Raw genomic sequence first — 27,872 nt, 5'->3', positions numbered from 1 at the left:
AACTCTGGCAAAATCGATGTATGTGTAATTCATAGAAAACATATTAAAATTACAAATATATATCAGTAACTCTGTATAAGAAATAAAGTCAGATTCGCCTCCGACAACAATTTATTTGTTTTCTGGGGATATATTGGACTCCCCTATTTACCTACAAAACAGAACGTAGCATATTTTAAAAGATTAAATGTCAAATATAAATACCAATGTACACACTCCAGCGCAGAGCTACTGCAGTAATTGGTTGAGACTCAGAGCGCCGCTGTTCACCAATCAGGGAGAGAAACGCGAAGAGAGATCCAGCCAGCCCAGCCCCGCTGTTACACAGCACAGAACACACAGATCAGACTCTGGGCTAAGCATTAATGGACGATACTGGCTGAAATTGGCTCCTGATTTGATACCCAATATCTTCGGAAATATTTGACCAAAGATAAAATCCAAACAGAGACATTCCCTGACAGAGAATCGGCGGCGCTACATCAGCAAGGAAATGGCTCATGCACAAAAGCTCCGGCACTGTACAGCTCGCGTCCTATTCTGCATTATATTGATTGCCGTTTCGGAAGCAGTTTCTGGGCAGATTCGCTATTCGATTCCTGAGGAAATGCAGAAAGGATCTTCCGTGGGGAACATCGCAAAGGATCTGGGGCTGGATGTAGAGCAGCTCTCAGACCGCGCCCTTCGCATTGTTTCCAGAGGTAGGACACAGTATTTTGCTTTGAATTTTAAGAGCGGCCATTTATACGTCACGGAAAGGATAGACAGAGAAGAAATCTGTGGTGGGATGGAAATGTGTCTGTTAAATTGTGAGGTTATAGTGGAGGATAAAATGAATCTTTTTCCGGTCGAAGTTGAAATCACAGATATTAATGATAATGCTCCCAGCTTCCAGTCAGAAGAATTAGATTTAAAAATCAGTGAAACAACAGCGCCAGGATCACGGTTTTCTGTGCGTCAGGCAGAGGACCCGGATATGGGACTAAATTCCATCCAGAGCTACCAACTCAGCAGTAACAGGCATTTCTTACTGGATGTAGAAACGCGATCTGATGGAATAAAATACGCTGAACTGGTGCTGGAAAAGTCTCTAGACCGGGAAGAACAAGCCGTTCACAATCTAATCCTCACAGCCACAGACGGGGGAGATCCAGTCAGATCCGGCACTGCGCAAATCCGCGTTATTGTTCTCGATTCTAATGACAATGCCCCAGTTTTTAGCCAGCCTGTCTACAAAGTGAGCGTTTGGGAAAATGTGCCTGAAGGTTCCACGGTTGTTACAGTAAAAGCCACTGACCTGGATGAAGGAGTCAACAAAGAGGTGAAATACTCTTTCCAAAAAATCACAGACAAAGCTTCCAAAAAACTTCAACTGGATTCGAACACGGGAGATGTAACTATTGTGGGAAATCTGGACTTTGAGGAAGCTGCATTATATGAAATTGAGGTACAAGCTCATGACGGCGGAGGCCTTTTTGACAGATCCAAAATTGTAATCGTTGTTAGCGATGTGAATGACAATGCTCCCGAAATCGCTCTCAGGTCTCTCATCAGCTCGATCCCCGAGGACTCTCCCCCCGGGACTGTGATCGCCCTTTTAAATGTGCAAGATCTAGACTCCGCAGAGAACGGGGAAGTCACGTGCTCCATAACCAGCAACCTCCCCTTCCAGCTGAAGAAACCCTTCGATAATTATTACAGTCTGGTGACAGACCGAGCCCTGGACAGGGAGCAGGTGGCAGCATACAACATCACAGTGACCGCCACGGACAATGGGACTCCTCCTCTTTCTACAGCGACCACGATCCCACTCTGGATTTTAGACACGAACGACAACACCCCCTTCTTCGATAAAACATCCTACACGGCCTACATCACGGAGAATAACCCGAGAGGAGCCTCCGTTTTCTCCCTGAAGGCGAATGACCCCGACTGGGGGGAAAATGCCAGAGTCACTTACTCCATTATTGAAGGAGACAGAAGCGAAGTGCCTTTGTCCTCCTCCATCTCAATTAACTCCGAGACTGGGGCTCTCTACGCTCTGAGCTCCTTCGATTACGAACAGTTCCGGGAGATTCGGTTCCAAGTGCAGGCTCAGGATGGGGGTTCCTCACCTCTCAGCAGTAATGTCTCTGTCACTCTCTTTATACTGGATCAGAATGACAACAGCCCGCACATCTTACACCCCTCCTTTCCCACCGATGGCTCCACGGGAGTGGAGTTGGCCCCTCGCTCCTCCGAGCCGGGTTACCTGGTCACTAAGGTGGTGGCGGTGGATGCAGACTCCGGGCAGAACGCCTGGCTTTCCTACCAGCTGCTGAAGGCTACAGAGCCGGGGCTCTTCTGTGTGGGACTCCACAGCGGCGAGATCAGGACAGCGCGCTACTTTGTAGACAAAGATGTGCTCAAGCAAAGTCTGGTGGTTTTAGTGAAGGACAACGGGCAGCCCCCTCTCTCTTCCACGGTCACTGTCACGGTGGTGGTGGCTGACAGCATCCCCGACATCCTCTCCGATTTAAGCAGCCTCTCAGCTCCTGTAGACCCCCAGTCCAGCCTCACCTTGTATTTGGTGATCGCTGTGGCTTCCGTTTCCTGCTTGTTCTTTACCTTTATCATAGTGTTACTGGCCCTGAGGCTCCGCAGGTGGAGAAACTCGCAGCTGTTTGACTCCTCGAGTGTGACTTTCAGTGGAGTTCCCGTCTCGCAGTTTGTGGGGCTCGATGGAGTCAGATCTTTTCTTCACTCCTACTCACATGAGGTTTCTCTAACCGCGGACTCCAGAAAGAGCCAGTTCAACTTTCCCAAATCAAACTATGCAAATACAGTGACTAGTGATCAGACTTGTGAGATAAAGGATCCTATTCTAGTTACTGAAGAATTAAACATTAGTAATGGGGATCAGACCTCGGTTCAGGTGAGCTAATATTTTTGGCGCTGTTTTATGGTCTAAATACATGTGTGGAACCAGTAAAGGCACTTGTAATTCATTTGGAATTAGATTAGGTGGTATTATAACCAGCGGAGTATTTGGTCAGTACATATAAATAAAATGTGTGTGTGTGTACACTAATGTTTGTACCGAGCTATAAAGAAGAGAGATTCTAAATCAATTCCGATGAAATAGCGATTGATATAAAACCTGGCACTACCTTTGTCTATTTTTGGTGAACTGTACCTATAATTATAATTAAATTTATCTGTTATTGGTGTAGGGATATTTCAAGATTTTTTTTCATTGCATCATAGGATAGATTTTGAGCACACGGCTTTATTAGAACTAATTTTAACTTCCCAGAGATGCTTGAAATTTGAGACACGTGAGGGTATGACTGGCAACCTTTTACTGTATTTCCTTAGGGCAGTTCTATAGGAGAACTTTGTCTAGTGCGTACTTACAGTTCAGTTTATGAGACTGGAACCTTTCCTTAGTTGATTTAGAAATACTTTCTGTGAGTGGGCAGATTTTTTTGAAGAAAAAATGAATCTAAAAAGGACAATAAGGCTCCAAGTGTAAGAGCATTGTTTCGCTCAGAAGTTTTCTTTGAGGTTTAGAGCCTGCGGCCGCTCATGTCATTCTCGTATTAAAAATATTGTCTTGTGTCCAACAATAGGTAAGTATCTTTGGGTGTATTTCAGGTATGTGGTAGATGTGATTCTTTAAATAGAAATTGTTATAAATGTTGGAAAGTTCTTGTCATTATTCATATTCATATATACATACACACATACATACAAATATATAATTAAAGAATCAGACCCATCACATGCATACATATGGCACAGAAAACTAAGGCCTGGCACTATCCACAGATGGATAGATACGCGTGTGCATATGCAAATAGCATTTACGGCTATTTTTATTTTTATTTATTTTTATTGTTTACATCTATTCTGTGATTCACTTGTTTACAGTTAGGGACAATCATTTTTTAAATGCTGTACATATAGAATACATTGTAAGCAGAAAAGAAAACCTCCCATGGTAGTCACATGAGCTGTACCAGCACCTGAATAAGATCGCTGCTATTGCAGTTCTCCCGTTGAGACTCGGAGTGCCGCTGTTGGCCAATGCGGAGCCAGGGCTGGAGTCGGAGATCCATCCGAACCTCCTGCAGGGCGATTGCTCCGAACCTCCTGCAGGGCGATTGCTCCGTCACACAGCGCAGATCGGAGAGAGCATAGCCTTCACACTCTGCCTGAGAAAGGGGAACATCCTCAGAGCTCTCTGTACGCATAATCAACAGGCAATCCGGGCTCTGGCTGCGATACGTTACCGCTGATTCCATCCTTTCTAATGTAATGAAAACAAAGAAAAAGAAACAGGAAGAAGAGAGGAATTCTGACGGGCACTGGGATGGAAATCAGGCATAGAGAGCCGGGCTGGGCAGTGACACGGCAAGTACTGCTGTTTCCCTTCTTCTTGTCTTTGTTCTGCCGGGCGGTCTCGGAGCAGATTCGTTATTCGATTCCCGAGGAAATGGCCAAAGGTTCCCTTGTGGGGAATCTCGCCAAAGATTTGGGGCTGAGTGTGAGAGAACTGCCCAACCGGAAACTCCGTGTTGTCTCTGGAGCTAAAAAGCAATACTTCAGCGTGAATGGGGAAAGTGGCAACGTCTATGTGAATGACAGGATAGACCGGGAAGAGATATGCGGGACATCTCAACTCTGCGTCATAAATTTCGAAACTGTGCTGGAAAATCCCTTGAATGTTTTCCACATAAATGTCGCGATCCAGGACATTAACGATAATGCCCCGCTTTTCTTAAAAGACAGCATCGATCTACAAATCAGTGAATCCAGTTTGCCAGGGGCTCGATTTCTCCTTGAATATGCTGAAGATCCTGACGTTGGGATGAACTCTCTACAGAGTTATCAGTTGAGCCCCAATCAGTATTTTATCCTGGAAGTCAAAGAGAGCCAGGATGGAAATAAATATGCAGATTTAGTGCTGCAAAAATCACTGGACCGGGAAAGCCAGAGCAGCCTTCACTTGATCCTCACGGCTGTGGATGGGGGAGAGCCGCAGAGAACTGGGACCGCCCAGATATGGATTAATGTCACCGACGCCAATGACAACCCCCCCATCTTCACACAGGAGCTCTACAAAGTCCGCCTGAGGGAAAATGCACCGACGGGCTCCTTAGTTCTTCAGGTTAAAGCCACCGACAACGATGAAGGTTCAAATGCTCAGATCAGCTACATTATTAACAAGGTATCAGAAAAGACCCTTCAGAAATTCAGCCTGGACTCAGAAAATGGAAAAATCACAGTAAAGGAGCCCTTGGACTTTGAGGAGACACGTGATTATCGCATGGCAGTAGAAGCAAAGGATGGAGGCGGACTAGTGACACACTGCAAAGTGGAAATAGCAGTTATTGATGAGAACGACAATGCCCCCGAAGTGACATTCACATCTGTGTCCAGTCCTGTCCCAGAAGATTCAGTACCTGGGACAGTGATAGCTCTGATCAGTGTTAATGATCTAGATTTTGGAGATAATGGAAATGTCTCATGCCATTTACTGGATGATTTTCCGTTTACTACAATGTCGTCTTCTAATAATTACTACAAGCTCCTCACAGACAGTACCCTGGACAGGGAAAGGACCCCGGAGTACAATATCACAATCACCGCCACAGACAACGGCTCTCCCCCCCTCTCCACCCAGAAAACCATCCTGTTGCAGATCTCGGATATCAATGACAACGCCCCTGTCTTTGAGAAACCTTCCTACACCGCCTATGTGCCAGAGAACAATCCCTCGGGGGGCTCTATTTTCAGTGTAAAAGCCTCAGACCGGGATCTGGACCGGAACTCCCAACTCACTTACTCCATCCTGAGCAGCAACCTCCAGGAGCTGCCTCTCTCGTCCTACATCTCCATTAACTCCCAGACCGGAGCTATCTATGCGCAGCGCTCCTTCGACTACGAGCAATTCCGGGAGTTTGAAGTGCAAGTGAAGGCCCAAGACGGCGGATCCCCGCCTCTCAGCAGCAATGTCACCGTCAGGGTGTTTATTCTGGATCAGAATGATAACGCCCCTCGCATCCTGTACCCTTCTCTCGGAGCCGATGGCTCCGCCTTGTTCGAGATGGTCCCTCGCTCGGCCGAGGCAGGTTATCTGGTGACTAAGGTGGTGGCGGTGGATGCTGACTCAGGACACAATGCCTGGCTCTCCTACCATCTGCTCCAGGTCACGGAACCGACGCTCTTCAGCATGGGGTTGCATACCGGGGAGATCCGGACTGCCCACGCCTTTGCGGACAGGGATGTTCTGAAGCACAGGCTGGTCACCCTGGTGAAGGATAACGGGCAGCCGCCTCTCTCCGCCACAGTGACTCTCAACCTGGTGTTTGCTGAGAATTTCCAAGAGGCTCTTCCAGAAATGAGCGACCAATCGGGTGACTCGGCATCTCAGTCTGATTTACAGTTGTATTTGGTGCTGGCTTTAGCCTTGATCTCATTTTTGTTCCTCTTGACAGTGATACTGGCCATTGTTATGAAACTGAGAACGTCAAGGAAACCCAAATTACTTCAGTGTTTTGGTCCTGAGCCTTATTCCAAGACCGGCTCTATGTTCCCACCCAACTATGAAGATGGGACTTTGCCTTATTCCTATCAGCTGTGTTTGTCCTCAGACGCCAGGAAGAATGATTTCACTTTCCTGAAATCGAATGTGCAGATGGACGGGAATATTCTGTGCAGTGACAGCTCAGGGACGGTGTTTATGGGCAATGGAGCTAGCAGCTTACATGGTGGGACGGAGACTGCTGGGGAGGTAAGTTTCTGTTTTGATGCCTCATTGCTATCTTTATAGAGAGTACGCAGTCATTGTGAAATACTGCCTTAATGTGTTTAGGCTTTTCTTTTGCGCCATTGCCATAGTATTTGCGGTCTCAGAATTTGTTCTCAGGTGCATGACAGCGAAAGTTATCCCCATGTTAAGGATAAGGCTCGCCACAATGGGGATAAATGACTTGTTCATATCAGAGAGGAATTCTGCGATTGAGCACAAGATAAAACTCAAATCCTATGTGGAGCGCTGCTTCGACTATGAGCAATTCTGGTAGTTTGAAATGCAACTGAAGGCCCAAGATGGCGGGTCCCCGCCTCTCAGCAGGGTCGCCGTCAGGGTGTTTATTCTGGATCAGAATGATAACACCCCTCGCATCCTGTACCCTTCCCTCTGATCCGATAGCTTATTCCTACCAGCTGTTTATCCTCAGATGCCAGGAAGAATGATCTCACTTTCCTGAAACCAAATGTCCAGGTAGCAGATAATATTCTGTGCGGTGAAAGTTCTGGAATGGTATTTATGGGCAATGGATCTAGTAGTTTACATGCTGAGAGACGCAGACTGCTGCGGAGGTGAGCTGGTGAACTTATAATTTCATATTCATCTTTGTTTGAAGATTTTAAAGTAACTCTTTTCATCTTTAAGAAGTGTAGGAGGTCATTGTGAAATTGAACCGTAGTGGTTTTTAGACTGTTCTGTGGTGCACACAATTGGCGTCTCTGAAACACTAATAAGTTGTTTCCACAATAGTCCTGCATTTTAGAGTAGCTTTATTTTACCCATTTTACTGGGGAGGAGCTGATGCACAATGGGAACAACTGTAAGATAAAGATGTAAAAAAAAACCGATTAAACTGCTTCTCTTGCAGCAATTTTTGCTAAGAGTTTGATAGGAACCTGATTAGTTAATATAGACACAAACATATAAAGATTCTATTGTTCCACTGATGACCCACCCCTTAGGTGTTCCTTATGTAACATGATTTTGTGGTGTGATATAAAAGTTTTATTGGCATAAGTTTGTGGTGGCTGAATTACTCAACAGTGGCAAAGCTATTAGAGCGTTATGCGGGTCATTCAAAGGAAGTTATGATAAAACTGTTACACCTCTTCCTGTAATCTGTCTATGTCTATATCTTACAAGGGGGACATTTGTTTTACAAGTAATGTACAGAGTTTTAAAAAAATTAATGGGACTTTTTTTCTTTGTAACTGCCCGTTCAAGTTAGGTTTCCTTAGTTATCATCAGTCCAACTGTTCAGTAGGGGTGTGAATCCAGACCCGTTTAACCTTTAAATGATGCATTTAAAAAGTCTTTGTGTATAAAAGTAAATGTATAATTTTTAAGCAGTCTGGAGTGGCTCAAAGGCCTGAGTACCAACCACAGGACAGGCTGTTAAGATGCAGGGCAAAAACTCCTAACTGGTTGTGAGTTCTGTGTTAGATTTCACCAACCAAATAACAAGTGTAAGCTCCTCAAGCATTATTACAGTTTGAACATGGAGTCACAGACAGTCCCCAGGGGTACTCTAGTCTGTCTTGCTACCTAGGTAAGCTTACCTCTCTGATAGTCCCTTACCCCAAAAATCATAACAATATTCAGGTTACTCCCAGTCCCAAAGGACCAATCACTTACCCCAGATCAATGGCACCTTGGATCCTTACACTGCAGACAGCACTTGTGGCCAGGCCTACAATAAATTAACTAAAGATTTATTAAACAGATGTATTAAATTTTATTAAGAAAAAGAAATTAGAGAGTTATTTACAAGATTAAAGCAAATAAACATGCACTGACAAATGAGTTACAGTCTTAGGTTTCATAAGGTGATAGAAGCTGCTCTAATATGGAAGCTCTATATGTCCTTTAGGGCTAACCTTGGCTAAGCAGCTGTGGATCCCTTGCTTATTCTTAGAAATCTTGCCCTCCCAAAGTCCAAGCTGCAAAGAGATTCAGTTTCTTCTTGTCAGAGGTCTTTATGCCCTTCCCCCAGAGTTCAAACTGATTGGAGGAGTCCACATGCATGTCTGCTCTTAGTGCCTGTGTGGGAGGAGCAACAAATCAACAAAGTCTTTTGTCCTCTGATGTTCCACAGTGGTTTGTCTGGTGTTTATAGGCCTTCTTTTGTTGGGAAGGAGCTAACATCTCCTCTGGTAAACTAGTATTTCACACTTGCTTCTCTCCTGACTGTGTGGGTTTACAGTTTCAGAGCAAGCACTTATACAGTTACAGAGCAAACACTTTAATATTACTTTATAACATGGGGTACAGAGATTATAAATGAGATTAATGCATGCAGCAATTTACAAGCATTTAATAAAGTCTAAACACTAAACACATTTTTATAAATCTAATACCTGTTTTAACAATACTAATACAAAGGTGAGCCAGACTGATTTCCAGCTAAGCATTTATCAGTGTTCAGTTGAGGCCTACTGGACGTGGCATGAGTAATGTTTTTAAGAACCAGTTTTTCTACACTTTCCCAAGATAGAAGCAAGTACTGGGTACCACTGGAATGCTATAACTCCTTTTCAACAGCAACAGACAGTGCTTCTATTTCTAGCCTGCAAGAAGTAGACTCTTCCTAGTCTCACTGGCTATTGACTACTATGGGCCCAGGGGCCAGTGTTTTTATTGTAGTTTATTTCTTTGATTTTTTTATGTGAGAAAGGTCATATACCACTTTGGAGGGGAAAAGGGAAACATGTACTTGTCTGGTTGGTAGTTTTAAAATAGCGATTTTGTGTTAGCTTCTCAAATGTTTATAATATTAGATGTTTTTTGCCATGGAATAGGTGTATTAGTGCTCAGAGTGTTCAAAAGTATACGACAAGCTGTAGTATTATGTGATTTTACTCACCATATGTCTCAGCAATTGATCACATTGATGTTACTAGTATGCGTGTGTCCCATATGTGTGATTTTATATTTTAAATGTTTGCATTATTGGAATATATATTCCCCTTGAAGTAGCATTCTTCAGTAGCATTTCCAATAGCTCTCCATTGTTCTAGATACTATAAAACTTTGTATGACGACTACCATACTGATAAATATTAGAGTAAAAATTATTTTATCACTGAATAGATAAAGCCAATGTATAGATAGCACTCCTGAGTCCTTTATTCATATTTAATCCACAGTGCAAGAATGGACTTAAATGACAAAAATGAACAAATCAAATAATACAAAAATGTGAAATAGTACATCTACTGATGTACAAGTCAGGTATAAGTTTACTACAAAGATATAAGTATTTAGCAATTGCACAATGCATCGTAAGAGTGAAATGCACAGAGGAGAGTTGAATTTGAGAAACATATATATATATATATAAAATCTCAAATTCAACTGTATATATGATAATTCTGGACCATGTTATGTATTTGTAATTCATAGTCAAGCAAACAAAATAAACAAAATTAAACCATAAGTAATAATCAGTCCTACAAACACATATTTTATTCCTTGGGAATACTTCAGACTTATGTACATAATAATTAGAAAACAGTATATTTATAATGTTAACTCTCAAATGAAAGTACTTGTCAAAAACTCCAGCATGGAGGTTCGGCAGCTATTGATTGAGACTCTGAGCACCACTGTTCACCAATCAGGGAGAGAAACGTGATCAGAGATACAACCAGCCCAGCCTGGCTGTTAAGCAGCACAGAACACAGACATCAGATTCACACTCACCCAGTGTTTAATTTGTGCCAGGGCTTGCCAGGACTGAGTCCCGGCACCTCTGGGATTGCTAGGACAGTTATGAAAGTAAAAAGATTGCTTGAGCCCCAGCACCTCTTTTATTACAAATTAAGCATTGCACTCAAGGGATCTGGACTGAACAGTAAAGAACAATATTCAAGGAATGAATTTAGCTTTGGTTTAACTATCAACATTACCGGTAACATTCAGCCAAAGACAGAATTAAAACACAGATATTCAGTGAAGGAGAATCAGGAGCACCACATCCACACCGGCACAGGAACTGTGAGCTCCTATGTCAGGGCAGACTGTCAAAAGCAGGGCAGACACCCCAAACTGGTGATGTGTTCTATAATTAGATTTCACCAAGCCAGTAACAAATGTGAACTCCTGGATCACAATACCAGTCTTATCATAGAGTCACAGAAAGTCCTCTCAGACTCTCCAGTCTATCTTGTCATCCTGACAAACTGGACTTTGTGATAAAATCACAAATCAAATGAAACCAAAAATCACACTACATCAGGTTGCTCCCAGTCCCAGGAGACAAGTTACTTACTTCACATCAATTGGTACTCTAGATTTTACACCAAAGATAGTGCTAGCAGCCAATTCTGTAGTAAACGAACTAAAAGTTTATTAGCTAAGAAAAGGAAATAAGAGTTATTAAGCAGTTAAAGCAGGTAAAATATATCTACAAGTGAGTCACTGTTTGGAACTCCAAATGGTGGCAGTAGGGTGACCAGATGAGAATTCAAAAATATCGGGACCGCCGCAGGGGAAGTGCCTTTTCAATTGTTACACTCACCCGTCCGAGTCTTCGGCGGCACTTAGGCGGAGGGTCCTTCAGTTGCTGACGGTCTTCGGCGGCATTTCGGCGGTGGGTAATAAAGCTTGCCACCAAAGAAGGAAGTACCCACCGCCGAAATGTCGCCGAAGACCATTGGCGACTGAAAGACCCACCGCCAAAGTGCCGCCGAGACCCGGGTGAGTGTAACAATTGAAAAGGCGCTCCCCCCTGCCTGTCACTGCCGTCTAACCAACAAGGAAAAAAAAACAAACCACCCAAAACAAAATATTGGGACAAATGGCGTCCCGGCCGTACTTCGGTCGGGACGCGGGACAAACTGCTCGATATTGGGACAGTCCCGATTTTATCGAATCAGGACATCTGGTCACCCTAGGTGGCAGTGATGTACTAAACTGCCAGTTTTCCCAAAGTCTTTTCAGGGTTCCTAGATTGTCTCTGGGGATCTCTGCTTTGCATCTGGTACACTTCCCTCTAAGAGTCCAAACAGTCCAGACATGAAAGCTCTTTCCTTGAATCCATACTTAGAGCTTCTTCTCACAGAAAACAAGTTGACAGTGTCACTACACATGTGGGCTTTTCCTTTGATGAGGGAGAGTGAGGAATCCATTTTGAGTCTTTGACCTCTGATCCTCACACACAATGACCACTTGCTTTGATATTAGCAGGTTTTTTGTTACAGTTCTTCATTTGCATTTCACAAGGCTTCTTGCTTGTTTGATGGCTCATTTGATGGGTTATTTAGTTACAGGGGTATCCACAATGTAATGTTTGCTACTACATTGGGATACATATAAGAGAAAACAATGCAAGTAACATCCCACTAGTTTTCAAGAAGTTTAAATTCCAAATACACCCTTATACATTTTACAATTACATTGATCTATACTAATACACAAGTGAATTGGCCTGGGGCTCTGGCATAAGCTGGCACCTGGTCTGCCAACGTCACACTAGTCAACTGAACATTTGGTCGATAGATACATCTAAGTCCATTATTGTTCCATAGAAAGGAGATCTCCTAATTCCCTTTTACCAATTCCTATGAAATATACGTTTGTTGCAAATCTGGTAGTTTATTTAATCAGAGATACTGGAGAGTTTTAATTGCCTGAAATATTACAAACAAGTGGAAATTCGTGTATATTTTTGGAAACATTGATTTCTAGCGACTATACATATTTAGTGCAAAGTAAAATGAATATTTTATAACAGAGGTCTGTACAATGTTATTCTGCAACCCAGTTTATTTCAGTCCAAACAGGGTTTTTGCAAACTTTCATAACTGAAAGGCATAGACGTTGAAAATTCATAAAAATTACATTAGGTTATATAAATATATATTTATGATGAAGGGACAGTTTTGACATCATTTTAGGTTTCCTACAATAGTAATTTTCTTTTGTCCTAAATTTGAGCCTTGACAGATTGATAAATATGTGTGACAGATTATACTGATGTGTTTTTCGTGGCATTGTTAGCATTATAAATTAGATTCTAAAACATCTTAGTAACGTTTAGCTAAGACAAATTATGTTTCCATAGTAAATGTATTAATAGTGATCAAATGGCTATTTAAATTTCTTCAGTCTAGTAGGCATGTAGTTGTAGCTAGATTTACGTCTCATTGGTGTAGGAATATTTGACAGACTTACTTTAGCTTTACATCCTAAGAAAACTTTTGAATACAGAGGTTTAAGGGAAACATTTTTGCCTTTTCTGAGATGCCCTATATTTTGTAAACCTGAGAGAGCTTCTGGGAACTTTTTACTACGTTCTTTAGTGAGGTTCTATGGGAGAATATGGCCTACTGTATAATTACATTAAAGTGTAGGAGAATAGAAACTTTTCTTAGTTATTTTAGAAACACTCTCTTCTGAGGAGGCAGATTACTTTGAAAGAAAAAGACAAACTAAAGGCTCTAAACTCTAAGAATGGTTCTATTCAAAAGTTTAGGCAGCGGTTTAGAACCCACAACGGCTCTTGTCATTCTAGGTTTCTACTGCTTTTTGTCAAACTTGATAGAACTATCCTTATCTGGATCTCACCCATGTGTGTGTTCGCAGGGGATATGATTATTTAAACGAAGTCATTGTAAATGCTGAAAAGCTCTTTTACCTGTTTATGACATATGTGTGCGCGCACGCATACATACTACTAACAACGTGAAAGAAAAGTTAAAGAAGGATTAGGCTTACAATATTCACAGACCGATAGGTGCACACATACATACACAAAAGGCAATGTCGAGTTGACATCTACGTTTCTATACAGAGATTCATATTTTTGTACTTGATAATGGTTTCATTCTCTTCTATACAATTACAATATGACTTTTAGCTATACAGAATAACCCACAATAATCACTACAGCTGCACCGGCGCCTTCATAAGATCGCTGCTATTGCAGTTCTCGGACTGAGACTCGGAGTGCCGCTGTTGGCCAATGCGGAGCCTGGGCTGGAGTCGGAGATCCATCCGAGCCTCCTGCAGTGCGATTGCTCCGTCACACCGCGCAGATGGGAGAGAAAGCAGAGCAAGGAGACTGCACACACGCTTTGCTGAGAAAAATAAACACCCCCTCACAGCGCTCTGCACAGTTAAACAATCCGGACTCCAATTACTGTTTCTTACCGCGGATTATATCAGCCTGATGAGGATTTTCATTACCTGATCTGATTAAAAAAAGAAGGGGAGAGACAGCAAGAAGAGGGTAAAACTGACAGGGATGAGGATGGATACCAGGCACAAAGAGCCGGGCCGGGCAGTCACACGGCAGGTACTGTTGTTTCCCTTCTTATTGTCTTTGTTCTGCCGGGCGGTCTCGGAGCAGATTCGTTATTCGATTCCGGAGGAAATGGCCAAAGGTTCCCTTGTGGGGAATCTCGCCAAGGATTTAGGACTGAGTGTGAGAGAACTGCCGAACAGAAAGCTCCGTGTCAGTTCGGAAAAGCAATACTTCAGTGTGAATGAAGAAAATGGCAACCTGTATGTGAATGACAGGATAGACCGGGAAGAGATATGCGGGACATCTCAACTCTGCATCATACATTTCGAAACTGTGCTGGAAAATCCCTTGAATATTTTCCACATAAATATCGCGATCCAGGACATTAACGATAATGCCCCGCGATTTTTAAAAGATAATATCAAACTAGAGATGAGTGAATCTACTTTACCAGGTGCCCGTTTTCTCCTGGGAAATGCTGAAGATCCTGACGTTGGGAAGAATGCTCTGCAGAGTTATCAGTTGAGCCCCAATCAGGATTTCATCCTGGAAGTCAAAGAGAGCCGGGATGGTAATAAATATGCAGATTTAGTGCTGCAGAAACCCCTGGATCGGGAAAGCCAGAGCAGCCTTCACTTGATCCTCACGGCTGTGGATGGGGGAGAGCCGCAGAGAACTGGGAACGCCAAGATATGGATTAATGTCACCGACGCCAATGACAACCCCCCCGTCTTCACTCAGGAGATCTACAAAGTCAGCCTGAGGGAAAATACACCGACGGGCTCTTTAGTGCTTCAGGTTAAAGCCAACGACAGCGATGAAGGTTCGTATGCTCAGATCAGCTACGTCTTCAGCAACATTCCAGAAAAGGCCCGTCAGAAATTCAGTCTGGACCCAGAAACCGGGGAAATTACAGTAAAGGAGCCCTTGGACTTTGAAGAGACACGTGACTACACCCTGATAGTAGAAGCAAAGGATGGAGGCGGACTAGTGACACACTGCAAAGTGGAGATCGAGGTTCTTGATGAGAATGACAATGCCCCGGAGGTGACACTCGCATCCCTGGCCAGCCGCATTTCCGAAGACTCAGTGCCCGGGACAGTGATAGCTCTGATCAAAGTTCGAGACCGAGATGACGGAGAAAATGGGAAGGTCTCCTGTCGTTTACAAGAAGATTTACCGTTTAAAATTTTATCGTCTTCCAATAATTACTACAAGCTTCTCACAGAGAGCACCCTGGACAGAGAAAGGACTCCGGAATACAATATCACAATCACAGCCATAGACAAAGGCTCTCCCATCCTCTCCACCCAGAAAACCATCCTGTTGCAAATCTCCGATATCAATGACAACGCCCCTGTCTTTGAGAAACCTTCCTACACCGCCTATGTGCCAGAGAACAATCCCTCGGGGGCCTCTATTTTCAGTGTAAAAGCCTCAGACCGGGATCTGGACCGGAACGCCCGAATCACTTACTCCATCCTGAGCAGCAACCTCCAGGAGCTGCCTCTCTCCTCCTACATTTCCATTAACTCCCAGACTGGAGCTATCTATGCGCAGCGCTCCTTCGACTACGAGCAATTCCGGGAGTTTGAGATGCAAGTGAAGGCCCGAGACAGCGGGTCCCCGCCTCTCAGCAGCAATGTCACCGTCAGGGTGTTTATTCTGGATCAGAATGATAACGCCCCTCGCATCCTGTACCCTTCCCTCGGAGCCGATGGCTCCGCCTTGTTCGAGATGGTCCCTCGCTCGGCCGAGGCAGGTTTTCTGGTGACTAAGGTGGTGGCGGTGGATGCTGACTCAGGACACAATGCCTGGCTCTCCTACCATCTGCTCCAAGCCACGGAACCGACGCTCTTCAGCATGGGGCTGCACAGCGGGGAGATCCGGACAGCCCGCGCCTTTGCGGACAGAGATGCTATGAAGCACAGGCTGGTCACCCTGGTGAAAGATAACGGACAGCCGCCTCTCTCCGCCACAGTGACTCTCAACCTGGTGTTTGCTGAGAACTTCCAAGAGGCTCTTCCGGAAATGAGCGACCAATCGGGTGACTCGGAATCTCAGTCTGGCTTTACTATTATATTGGTGGTAGCTCTAGCTTTGATCTCATTTTTGTTTCTCCTGACAGTGACACTGGCCATTATGATGAAATTGAGAAAGTCAAGGAAACCCAAATTACTTCAGTGTTTTGGCCCTGACCCTTATTCCAAGACCAGCTCTATGTTCTCACCAAACTATCAAGATGGGACTTTGCCTTATTCCTACCAGCTGTGTTTATCCTCAGACGCCCGAATGAATGAATTCACTTTCGCGCAGCCTATTGTGCAGATGAACGAGAATATTCTGTGCAGTGACAGCTCAGGGACGGTATTTATGTGCGATGGATCTAGCAACTTAAAAGCTGAGACAGAGACTGTTGTGGAGGTGAGCTTCCGTTTTCATGCATTATATATTTTCCTATCCATCTTTGAATGAATAATTGTAAATGAAAACCAGGCGTCTTCTAGTATAGGAACACATTGTGAAATAGGTGTTTGGGGGGGAGTTGTTTTGTTTTGGGTCTGTTTGTTTGTTTTAAAGGCTTCTACCTATAGTGCCTCATGTGGCATCTAGGCGTATCACAAACATGTATGAATTTGTTCTCATGACATTCTTGGAACCTAGAGTAAGGTTACCCCCATTTTACAGATGATTTTAAGTAAAAGTAGACCTCCTGTTGATCACAAAAGAAGTCCGTAACAGAGTTCGGAATCAAACTCAAGACTCCTAAATCCCAACCCGCTGTTTTAACTACAACCTATTTTTTTTCTTTTAAGAGTGAGCATCCTTCCTCTCATTCAGAACATGTCCTTATAATAACTTCATTCTCAATAAATATGTAGCTACCTCAGGTAAAAGATATATCTTTACAGAGCAAATGTTTCAATTCATTTTAATGCATACATTTTTTTAAAATAACCCCTCTACATTCAGCTTATTTTGCAGAAGTCTTCTTTGATTAATGTTCTACAATATCTTGGACAGATGATATAGTCACAAATATATAAAGATACTCTTTTTACTCCTCCAGTACCCCTGGAGGACTCTGCTTAATGTCGCTTATATAGCCTGGTTTTCGGGTTTGATATAAACGCTTTCAGTTATACGGATTTGTGATGGCTTCATTACTCACCTGTGGCAAAGCCATGAGTGAATTTTGCCGCTCCTCCCAGACGAGTAATGATAAATCTTTTTTGCCCTACTATCCTATATTCTGTACATGGCCATACATCCCGCAGAGCAAGACTGTTTTTCAAATGTTTTGGAAAGTCTAAAAATGGTCATTGGGCCTTTTCCCCCTATACCTACACCTATCAGGCCAGGTTGCTTTAATTCCCATGATTCCAAATGCTTTGGGATAATAGGGAGCCATCGAGTTTCTTAAAATGTGCTTTATAAGTCTTGATATACAGAAATACATAATATTTTAAAACTTTCCAGACGCATTTTCCAGAACTAGAAGCAAGTGCTGGGTTACATTGGAAAGATGTATGTGTTCTGCCCAGAGACCCTGAGTCTAGATCTCCCGATGGCGAGATTTCGACAATGAGAATTGTCACGGGGGTATGGTAAATATTGACTGTCAAGGGCCTGGGCCCAGAACGATTGTTTTTAGGAGTAGCGAGGAGTGGCATATTCCTCATTTGGGGGGAGGGGAATTTCCCTCGGCTGGTTGATGTTTTAGTGATGGCGGATATTTGAAGCTGCTCAGAGGTCTGGAATGTTGTCCAGGAAGAGGGGACTTTGTGGGCAAAATGCAGTTGAAGTGCTCAACCGTGCTGATAAACGAAGGATGAAGGATCCTGTGATTTTATTTTTCACGTGGCTTTTTAGTTTATCACATTGACATTTCTATAGCACATGTGGTGTATATCTGTGTGTATGTATGTGTGTGCGTGTATGTATGTGTGGTGTGTATATACATACACAAATAAATGTACTTTTGTATTTTCAGTTAGTGAATTATAGTTACATATCTTCTTCTTGTGTTAGAGTTTTCTGGGAAGCCAATAGCCTCCCTATTTACTAGGTATTAAATAACTAAGAGTGAAAACTGGAAAATATATGGAATACAAATAATTTCATATCCTCTATTAGATAGAGCTCACCCATACATGGTACACCCTGAGTTTTCCATTCATATTATATCCATTGCGATAGAAATGAATAACGTGAATGAAGTAACAAACATGAACAGCCAAATATAACTGAATATAAAAATATAATATTTAATGTTGCTAATGTTCAACTCAGTAAGAACTTTACTAAACGAGCATAAGTGCACCACCAAGGACAGTCAGATGGAAAAACATAGATATAGACATAATAATCCTAGGCAAATCAGTTCACATGTAATTCACGCATAAACATATTAAAAACACGTAAATCATTATCTCTACATGTTTGTGCATAACAACCCAGATTCCTGACCACCTTCATTACTTGGGAGCATTTCAAGCTCTCATATATCCCTAACTAGGAGAAACCACCTAGGGTAGAATGTTGAATATCAAATTAAAATTCCAATAAACTATCAGTCTAAAAGCTCCAGCAGGAAGCGCGTGCAGTTATTGGTTGGGACTCTGAGCGCCGCTGTTCACCAATCAGGAAGAGAAATGCGCTGAGAGATCCAGCCAGCCCAGCCCCGCTGTTACACAGAGCACAAACCACAGAGATCAGATTCAACTCATCGGGTATGAAAATTAAACGGTGATATTCGCTGCAAGTGGCTTTGGTTTTAACTATAAATATTTTCGGAAACATTCCTCCAAAGATAAAATCCAAACGCGGCGTCTCCATATCAGCATGGGAATGCCAGAAACTCAAACGCTGCGGCACTGCAAAGGGCGAGCCCTGTTCTGCTTTATGTTGGCTACCGTTTGGGAGTCAGCTTCTGGGCAGATTCGCTATTCGATTCCGGAAGAAATGGAGATAGGAACTTTCGTGGGGAATGTCGCAAAGGATCTGGGGCTGGATGTAAAGCAGCTCTCAGACCGCGCAGTCCGCTTTGCTTCCAGAGGTAGGACCCAGTATTTTGCTTTGAATTTTAAGAGCGGCCATTTAATAACCACGGAGAGGATAGACAGAGAGCAGATCTGTGGCGGGCTGGAGGAGTGTTTGTTAAACTGTGAGGTTATAGTGGAGGATAAAATGAAGCTTTATAGAGTTGAAATTGAAATCACAGATATTAATGACAATGCTCCCAGCTTCCAGAGAGAAGAAATTGAGTTAAAAGTCAGCGAGATAACAACACCGGGATCGCGGTTTCCTTTGAGTGATGCCCATGACTCAGATTTGGGCATTAATTCTCTCCAGAGCTATCAAATCAGCAGTAACAGACATTTCTCTCTTGATGTGCAAACGGGAACCGATGGAGTTAAATATGCCGAACTGGTGCTGGAAAAGTCTCTAGATCGGGAAGAACAAGCTGTTCACGATCTAGTCCTCACAGCCACTGACGGGGGAGATCCAGTCAGATCCGGCACTGCGCAAATCCGCGTTGTTGCTCTTGACGTAAATGACAACGCGCCAGTTTTTAGTGAGTCTGTCTATAAAGTGAACGTTTTGGAAAATGTCCCGGATGGTTCCACAATTCTTACAGTAAAAACCACTGATCTGGACGAAGGCATAAACAAACAGGTGATATACTCATTCAAAAAAATCACAGACAAAGCTTCCAAAATATTCCGCTTCGATTCGAACACGGGAGAACTAACAGTCGTGGGAAACTTGGATATTGAGGAAGCATCATTATATGAAATTGAGGTACAAGCGCATGACGGGGGAGGCCTTTTTGGCAGGTCCAAAATTTTAATCGTTGTTAGCGATGTGAATGACAACGCTCCGGAAATCGTTCTCAGGTCTCTCATCAGCTCGATCCCCGAGGACTCTCCCATCGGGACTGTGATCGCTCTTTTAGATGTACAAGATCTAGATTCCGGAGAGAACGGGGAGGTCACGTGCTCCATACCCAGCGACTTCCCCTTCGAGCTGAAGAAACCCTTCGATAATTATTACAGTCTGGTGACAGACCGAGCCCTGGACAGGGAGCAGGTGGCAGCATACAACATCACAGTGACCGCCACGGACAATGGGACTCCTCCTCTTTCTACAACCACCACGATCCCACTCCGGATTTTAGACACGAACGACAACGCCCCCTTCTTCGATAAAACATCCTACACGGCCTACGTCACGGAGAATAACCCGAGAAGAGCCTCCATTTTCTCCCTGAAGGCGAATGACCCCGACTGGGGGGAAAATGCCAGAGTCACTTACTCCATTATTGAAGGAGACAGAAGCGAAGTGCCTTTGTCCTCCTCCATCTCAATTAACTCCGAGACTGGGGCTCTCTACGCTCTGCGCTCCTTCGATTACGAACAGTTCCGGGAGATTCGGTTCCAAGTGCAGGCTCAGGATGGGGGTTCCCCACCTCTCAGCAGTAATGTCTCCGTCACTCTCTTTATACTGGATCAGAATGACAACACCCCGGACATCTTACACCCCTCCTTTCCCACCGATGGCTCCACGGGAGTGGAGTTGGCCCCTCGCTCCTCCGAGCCGGGTTACCTGGTCACTAAGGTGGTGGCGGTGGATGCAGACTCCGGGCAGAACGCCTGGCTCTCCTACCAGCTGCTGAAGGCTACAGAGCCGGGGCTCTTCTGTGTGGGACTCCACAGCGGAGAGATCAGGACAGCGCGCTACTTTGTAGACAGAGATGCGCTCAAGCAAAGTCTGGTGGTTTTAGTGAAGGACAGCGGACAGCCCCCTCTCACTGCCACGGCCACTGTCACGGTGGTGGTGGCTGACAGCATCTCCGAAATCCTCTCCGATTTAAGCAGCCCCTCAGCTCCTGCAGATCCCCAGTCCAACCTCACCTTGTATTTGGTGATCGCTGTGGCTTCCGTTTCCTGCTTGTTCTTTACCTTTATCATAGTGTTACTGGCCCTGAGGCTCCGCCGGTGGAGAAACTCGCAGCTCTTTGACTCCTCGGGTGTGACTTTCAGTGGAGTTCCCGTCTCGCAGTTTGTGGGGATCGATGGAGTCAGAGCTTTTCTTCACTCCTACTCGCATGAGGTTTCTCTCACCACGGACTCCAGAAAGAGCCAGTTCAACTTTCCCAAATCAAACTATGCAAATACTGTTACCAGTCAGCAGACTCGTGAGATAAAGGATCCTACTGTAGTTACTGAAGAATTAAGCACTTATAACGGGGATCAGACCTCGTTTCAGGTGAGCCTATAACTTTGGAGCTTTATCATTTTTATCTGAAATTGTTGGTATCTTTTTATTTCTAGACGGCTAATCAGTAAAGATACTAATGTATGTGTCCGTACGCTGGAGAGAGGGAGGGTAGGGAGAGTGTGTGTATTTCTCTGGAATAAACTGAGTGATTTCCATTGAGTGCTTTGAGTGTCACCGGAAGGCCCTGGCATTTTCTTTGCTATTGTCTAGAAAGCCAATGTCGTGCTATTTTTAGATTTGTCAAATGAATGATTTTCTGGAATTTGTGTTACAAACAGGTATCTTAATATCCTTCCCTTATTCTTAAGAAATAGAGGTTTGTTTTCACCCTTACACCAGGGCCGGTTCCAGGCACCAGCATTCCAAGTAGGTGGTTGGGGCGGCAATCTGCAAGGGGCGGCAGTCCCTGTGTTTTTGCCGCCCCAAGCAGCCCGCGGATGGCGGGGGCAGTCTGTGTGCCGTTAGGGCGGCACGCAAGTTTCCGCGGCAGTTTCTATGTTCAGCTGCCTGCGGCAGCAATTTGGCGGCTTCTGTCTTTCGGCTGAAGACAGAAGCTGCCGCCGAATTGCCCCTTCCGGGGAAACGCGCCTGCCGCCCTAACTGCACACTGACTGCCCCCGCGCTGCTTGGGTCGGCAAAAACAGTAGAGCCGGAGCTGCCTGACAAAATCTTTATTCAGTTGTGTGGAATAGTGTTCTTTGCCGGAAAGATTACACGTGCCTGCATAGCTGATTATTTTGTTAGAAATTTAGCTTTCAAGAAAGTATATTACTGTTAATCTAGGACAACATAGCTTTTAAAGAGGACTAGATTAAATCAAGATTTTTAATATTTTCCTCAATAATAATGTTGTTGTGTCTTAATTTTGAGCCTTAACAAATTACGATGTATAGTGACATACTGTACTGACGCTTTTACAGTTTTATTAATTAACATAGGAAAAATAGATTCTAAAATTTCTTAAGTTCTTTTATTAAATAAGCATTATGTGTTTGTAAACCATTTGTATTAATACAGAGATAAGTGAATGAAATATCTTTGGAGTTGTGGTTATATAGTTATAGATAATTTTGTTCTTTTTTATGTTGCCATCTTTGATTATTTAATTTATTTTTGCATCACGGGAAGGCCTTTGAATACAGGGATTTTACAGGAACATGGTCATGGTTTCAGAACGTTTCATGTTTGGAACACATAAGCGTTCTTCTGGTAACATTTGTGTTCCTGGGGTTGGTTCAATGACAGAACTGAGCCTACTTTTGAAATATATTGTAATTTACCACAACAGGCCCTTTTCTTAGCTTTTAGAAGTATATGCAGTGTTCGTTTAATGGGAGAGTTTTCTCTTTTTTTTCCCTTTCTTTGTTTGTTTGTTGTACAGGAAAACCAGAATTTTTTAAGCGGACAAAAAGGACCTTAAAGTAAACCACTCAAAATTTGTTTTGCTCACAAGTTTAGACCGAGGTACTCTTCTCTTTTTACAATATTAAAACATTTCTGTCAAATTTTTCAGAACTATTATTTGTTGGAGCTCACAGAAATGTGGGTGTGTGGGAATTGTGATTCCATATGTGGAAACAATTGTAACTGTTAGAACGTTCTTTCCTCTTCTCAATAATAGTCCTGTGTAGATAAAGATGTGCACAGTCACCCTTCCCACTGTTCCATTATTCCATTCCCCATAAAATAGCGGTTTGGTATACTTTAACTTGAGTATATATAAACTCATACCAAAAAGAACTATGAAGTCCATAGTTAACTGGAGATGCAATTGTTCACATTTGACAATGTTATAATGCTATAGACTTAGAAAACAGTGTTTGGCAAGGGGGAATTCTTTCATTATAGTCGCTAGAGCTGTGTCGGCGCCTTGATAAGATCGCTGCTATTGCAGTTCTCCCGTTGAGACTCGGAGTGCCGCTGTTGGCCAATGCGGAGCCAGGGCTGGAGCCGGAGATCCATCCGAGCCTCCTGCGCTGCGATTGCTCCATCATACAGCGCAGATCGCAGAGGAAACTGCAGGGAGACAGTCACCGTCTCTCTATGAAAAGGAATCTCCTCAGAGCACAACGTACCGTTAAGCAGACAATCGGAGCTCAATTTACTCTCCCTTACCGCGGATTACTTCAGCCTGATGGGATTTCCGAACAACTAACGTAATCAAAATAAAGCAAGAGAGGAGAGAGTAAAGCTGACAGAGACTGGGATGGAAATCAGAGAGCCGGGCCAGGCAGTCACACGGCAGGTGCTGCTGTTTCTCTTCCTATTCGCTTTGTTTTGCCGGGCGGTCTCGGAGCAGATTCGTTATTCGATTCCTGAGGAAATGGCGAAAGGTTCCCTTGTGGGGAATCTCGCCAAGGATTTGGGGCTGAGTGTGAGAGAACTGCCCGACCGGAAGCTCCGTGTTGTCTCTGCAGCTAAAAAGCAATACTTCAGCGTGAATGGGGAAAGTGGCAACGTCTATGTGAATGACAGGATAGACCGGGAAGAGATATGCGGGACATCTCAACTCTGCATCATAAATTTCGAAACTGTGCTGGAAAATCCCTTGAATGTTTTCCACATAAATGTCGCGATCCAGGACATTAACGACAATGCCCCGCTTTTCCTAAAAGACAGCATCGATCTACAAATCAGTGAATCCAGTTTGCCAGGGGCTCGATTTGCTCTTGGAAATGCTGAAGATCCTGACGTTGGGATTAATTCTCTGCAGAGTTATCAGATGAGCCCCAATCAGGATTTCATCCTGGAAGTCAAAGAGAGCCGGGATGGCAATAAATATGCAGATTTAGTGCTGCAGAAACCCCTGGATCGGGAGAGCAAGAGCAGCCTTCACTTGCTCCTCACGGCTGTGGATGGGGGAGAGCCGCAGAGAACTGGGACCGCCCAGATATGGATTAATGTCACCGACGCCAATGACAACCCCCCTGTCTTCACTCAGGAGCTCTACAAAGTCAGCCTGAAGGAAAATACACCGACGGGCTCTTTAGTGCTTCAGGTTAAAGCCAACGACAGCGATGAAGGTTCAAATGCTCAGATCAGCTACGTCTTCAGCAACATTCCAGAAAAGGCCCGTCAGAAATTCAGTCTGGACCCAGAAACCGGGAAAATTACTGTAAAGGAGCCCTTGGACTTTGAGGAGACACGTGACTACACCCTGGTAGTAGAAGCAAAGGATGGAGGCGGACTAGTGACACACTGCAAAGTGGAAATCGAGGTTCTTGATGAGAACGACAATGCCCCGGAGGTGACAGTCGCATCCCTGGCCAGCCCCATTCCCGAAGACTCAGTGCCCGGGACAGTGATAGCTCTGATCAATGTAATCGATCAAGATTCTGGAGACAACGGGATCGTGTTTTGTCATTTCCAAGACGAGTTGCCGTTTAAAATAATATCCTCCTCTAATAATTACTACAAGCTCCTTACAGACAGCACCCTGGATAGGGAAAGGACCCCGAAGTACAATATCACAATCACCGCCACAGACAACGGCTCTCCCCCACTCTCCACCCAGAAAACCATCCTGTTGCAGATCTCGGATATCAATGACAACGCCCCTGTCTTTGAGAAACGTTCCTACATCGCCTATGTGCCAGAGAACAATCCCTCGGGGGCCTCTATTTTCAGTGTAAAAGCCTCAGACCGGGATCTGGACCGGAACGCCCGACTCACTTACTCCATCCTGAGCAGCAACCTCCAGGAGGTGCCTCTCTCTTCCTCCATCTCCATTAACTCCCAGACCGGAGCTATCTATGCGCAGCGCTCCTTCGACTACGAGCAATTCCGGGAGTTTGAAATGCAAGTGAAGGCCCAAGACGGCGGGTCCCCGCCTCTCAGCAGCAATGTCACTGTCAGGGTGTTTATTCTGGATCAGAATGATAACGCCCCTCGCATCCTGTACCCTTCCCTCGGAGCCGATGGCTCCGCCTTGTTCGAGATGGTCCCTCGCTCGGCCGAGGCAGGTTATCTGGTGACTAAGGTGGTGGCGGTGGATGCTGACTCAGGACACAATGCCTGGCTCTCCTACCATCTGCTCCAGGCCACTGAACCGGCGCTTTTCAGCATGGGGTTGCACAGCGGGGAGATCCGGACAGCCCGCGCCTTTGCGGACAGAGATGCTGTGAAGCACAGGCTGGTCACCCTGGTGAAGGATAACGGGCAGCCGCCTCTCTCCGCCACAGTGACTCTCAACCTGGTGTTTGCTGAGAACTTCCAAGAGGCTCTTCCGGAAATCAGCGACCAATCGAGTGACTCAGAATCTCAGTCTGGCTTTACTATTATTTTGGTGGTAGCTCTAGCTTTGATTTCGTTTTTATTCTTTTTTACAGCGATATCAGTTTTAATTTTTAAATGTAGGAGACCTAGAACTCCCCCAGTTTTTGGATCTTACTATCCGGATCTGTATTCTAGTCTCGGCCCCAAATTCTCCTGCAACTACAGCAATGGGACCTTGCAGTTGCCCTATTCCTACGAGGTGTGCTTAGCTGCCGATTCCGGGCAGAACGAGTTCACCTTTCTCAAACCGGGCGAAAAGGCCTTGACCGACGTTCTCCTTTCTGATGAGGATTCTGGCATGGGGAATCAGTCTGGCAGGGGAAACCTGAGCTCTGACAGCCAGGCACAGGTGAGACACCTTCATGAAATGCAAGTCTTGCTAACGTAGAGAATATTTCTACCAGTAATCTGGGTAGTGCTTCCCTGTAATTCTGCAGCAAGTATGTAGACTGCAAATAGATCTAAATTTTACCGCATAAACAAGTGTTATAAGAGTTAAGTGAAAATCCTGTTAAACTTTTCAGTTTCATTCTGATCAGCATCATCTGCATTATGATATAGGAGAAATGAATGTTTCCCTTCTCAGAATAGATGGAAGGTTCTCAGTGTCCTTTATGTAAAACATTTTCATAGATTATTTTACTATTTTCGATAAAGAATATGTCCGAGTTTATTTGTTGTATGGGACCAACTACTATTTCAGACACTTTCAGTCTCTAGTGGTGGAAAGTCTGCGGTCAGGGAATTATTCGAGTCCAAAGGGAACTATAGTAGGTTAGACCATTCCCCTGTATTGTGCCAATATTTTCTCTAAAGCATCCCTATTTTAGATGTGTCATATGACAGCCTTGAACATCTCCAGATGACGTAATTCCACAATCTACTTTAGCAGATTATTTCAAATGTCTTTATACCTATATTGTTATAAGGCAGTGATGTTGTACCCAGAATATTAGAGAGATAGGTGAGTAAGGTAATATCAGAGAATATCAGGATTAGAACGGACCTCAGGAGGTCATCTAGTCCACCCCCCTGCTCAAAGCAGGACTAATCCCCAGACAGATTTTTGCCCGAGGTCCCTAAATGGTCCCCTCAAGGAGTGAACTTACAACCCTGGCTTTAGTAGGCCAATGCTCAAACCACTGAGCTATCCCTCCCCTCAATATCTTTTATTGGACTAGTTTCTGTGGGTGAGAGAGATGATCTTTGGATCTTACATAAACTGGAAAGTTTATCTCTGTCACCAACAGAAGTTGATCCACTAAAAGTTATTACCTCACCCACCTTGTCTTTCTTACACTCATTAGCATTTTCCTAATATTTAACCTGAGATTAACTTTCTAAATTTATTCCCTTTACTTCAGGTGTCCTTAAATTAAGACTCTTGACCCTCTCCTCTTTGTGATACTATATATATTGTGTTATATTATGTACTCCCGACTTCACTGAGTATTGCAAAACTCTGTACTCAGGGCCAAGGATTCGGCAAGGGCAGTGGATCTAAGAGCAAGTCCCAGTGGGACTTGTGTCCAAAGTGCATCATTAATGCAGGCAAAGGGCAGGAGGGATAGCTCAGTGGTTTGAGCATTGGCCTGCTAAACCCAGGGTTGTGAGCTCAATCCCTGAGGGGCCATTTAGGGATCTGGGGAAAATATCTGTCTGGGGATTGGTCCTGCTTTGAGCAGGCAGTTGGACTAGATGGCCTCCTGAGGTCCCTTCCAACCCTGATATTCTATATGGGGGGAGGAATAACTTAGGGGTTTGAGCATTGGCCTACTAAACCCAGGGTTGTGAGTTCAATCCTTGAGGAGGCCACTTAGGGTTCTGGGGCAAAATCAGTACTTGGTCATGCTAGTGAAGGCAGGGGGCTGGACTCAATGACCTTTCAAGGTCCCTTCTGGAGACAGGATATCTCCATCCATTAATTTGGGGGTTGGACTTAGATGACCTCCTGAGGTCCCTTCCAACCCTGATATTCTATGATTCAAGGTGCTGTTTCAGCTAGAATTTTAGTTTCTGTGGTTTTGAATGTATTTACCTTTTACAATTTTGAACAGATTGTAGTGCTTGTGAAAGGTGCTTAACAACAGTCTTGGAGACTCAAATCCTCTTTTCATCCTCATACCCAGGGGAGCAGAAGTGGACATTTCCCCCCATGCCATACCCATCAATGTGCTCCAGCTGCGAACTGGAGGAGCACATCTGGGGAAGAAAGGGTAATTTTGTCTCCATGGCTCTGTCTGGATTTGTCTTGCTGGCTGATTCTGCCAA

At 44.2% G+C, this 27,872-nt stretch overlaps 5 protein-coding genes across 6 annotated transcripts; all 5 read left to right on the top strand.

Annotated features, from left to right (window-relative positions):
• Positions 1-206: 206 nt before the first annotated feature.
• LOC135882076 (protocadherin gamma-A4-like) lies at positions 207-2,923 on the top strand. 2 transcript variants are annotated; one of them, XM_065408842.1, is made up of 2 exons: positions 207-243; positions 528-2,923. In XM_065408842.1, the coding sequence occupies exons 1-2, from the start codon at positions 207-209 to the stop codon at positions 2,921-2,923; spliced, it is 2,433 nt and encodes an 810-aa protein (XP_065264914.1). The 2 variants fall into 2 exon arrangements, with proteins under 2 accessions (XP_065264914.1, XP_065264915.1); XM_065408843.1 differs by lacking the exon at positions 207-243 and having other exon boundaries at positions 494-2,923.
• A 1,431-nt stretch (positions 2,924-4,354) lies between these two features.
• On the top strand, positions 4,355-6,817 carry LOC135882073 (protocadherin gamma-B5-like). Its single transcript, XM_065408839.1, has one exon. The coding sequence runs from the start codon at positions 4,355-4,357 to the stop codon at positions 6,815-6,817; it is 2,463 nt and encodes an 820-aa protein (XP_065264911.1).
• Positions 6,818-14,048: 7,231 nt separating this feature from the next.
• Positions 14,049-16,517, top strand: LOC135882917 (protocadherin gamma-B5-like). Its single transcript, XM_065409948.1, has one exon. The coding sequence runs from the start codon at positions 14,049-14,051 to the stop codon at positions 16,515-16,517; it is 2,469 nt and encodes an 822-aa protein (XP_065266020.1).
• Positions 16,518-18,887: 2,370 nt separating this feature from the next.
• On the top strand, positions 18,888-21,326 carry LOC135882916 (protocadherin gamma-A4-like). Its single transcript, XM_065409947.1, has one exon. The coding sequence runs from the start codon at positions 18,888-18,890 to the stop codon at positions 21,324-21,326; it is 2,439 nt and encodes an 812-aa protein (XP_065266019.1).
• A 2,206-nt stretch (positions 21,327-23,532) lies between these two features.
• LOC135882915 (protocadherin gamma-B5-like) lies at positions 23,533-25,989 on the top strand. Its single transcript, XM_065409946.1, has one exon. It carries the CDS (start codon positions 23,533-23,535, stop codon positions 25,987-25,989), a length of 2,457 nt encoding a protein of 818 aa, XP_065266018.1.
• The last annotated feature ends 1,883 nt before the right edge of the window (positions 25,990-27,872 follow it).

Source organism: Emys orbicularis, chromosome 8, assembly GCF_028017835.1.
Source record: "Emys orbicularis isolate rEmyOrb1 chromosome 8, rEmyOrb1.hap1, whole genome shotgun sequence".
NCBI lineage: Eukaryota > Metazoa > Chordata > Testudines > Emydidae > Emys > Emys orbicularis.
Note: the sequence above shows the minus strand (reverse complement) of the source record. Positions and strands in the feature narration are given on the sequence as shown.

What these genes read in the sequence shown, in the direction of transcription:
- LOC135882076 (XM_065408842.1), top strand. Translation starts at nt 207, where the DNA reads ATGTACACACTCCAGCGCAGAGCTACTGCAGTAATTG. An exon ending in CAGAGCTACTGCAGTAATTG is followed by an intron (nt 244 to 527) that starts GTTGAGACTCAG and finishes GGCACTGTACAG; the next exon opens with CTCGCGTCCTATTCTGCATT.
- LOC135882915 (XM_065409946.1), top strand. Translation starts at nt 23,533, where the DNA reads ATGGAAATCAGAGAGCCGGGCCAGGCAGTCACACGGCAGGTGCTGCTG.
- LOC135882916 (XM_065409947.1), top strand. Translation starts at nt 18,888, where the DNA reads ATGGGAATGCCAGAAACTCAAACGCTGCGGCACTGCAAAGGGCGAGCC.
- LOC135882073 (XM_065408839.1), top strand. Translation starts at nt 4,355, where the DNA reads ATGGAAATCAGGCATAGAGAGCCGGGCTGGGCAGTGACACGGCAAGTA.
- LOC135882917 (XM_065409948.1), top strand. Translation starts at nt 14,049, where the DNA reads ATGGATACCAGGCACAAAGAGCCGGGCCGGGCAGTCACACGGCAGGTA.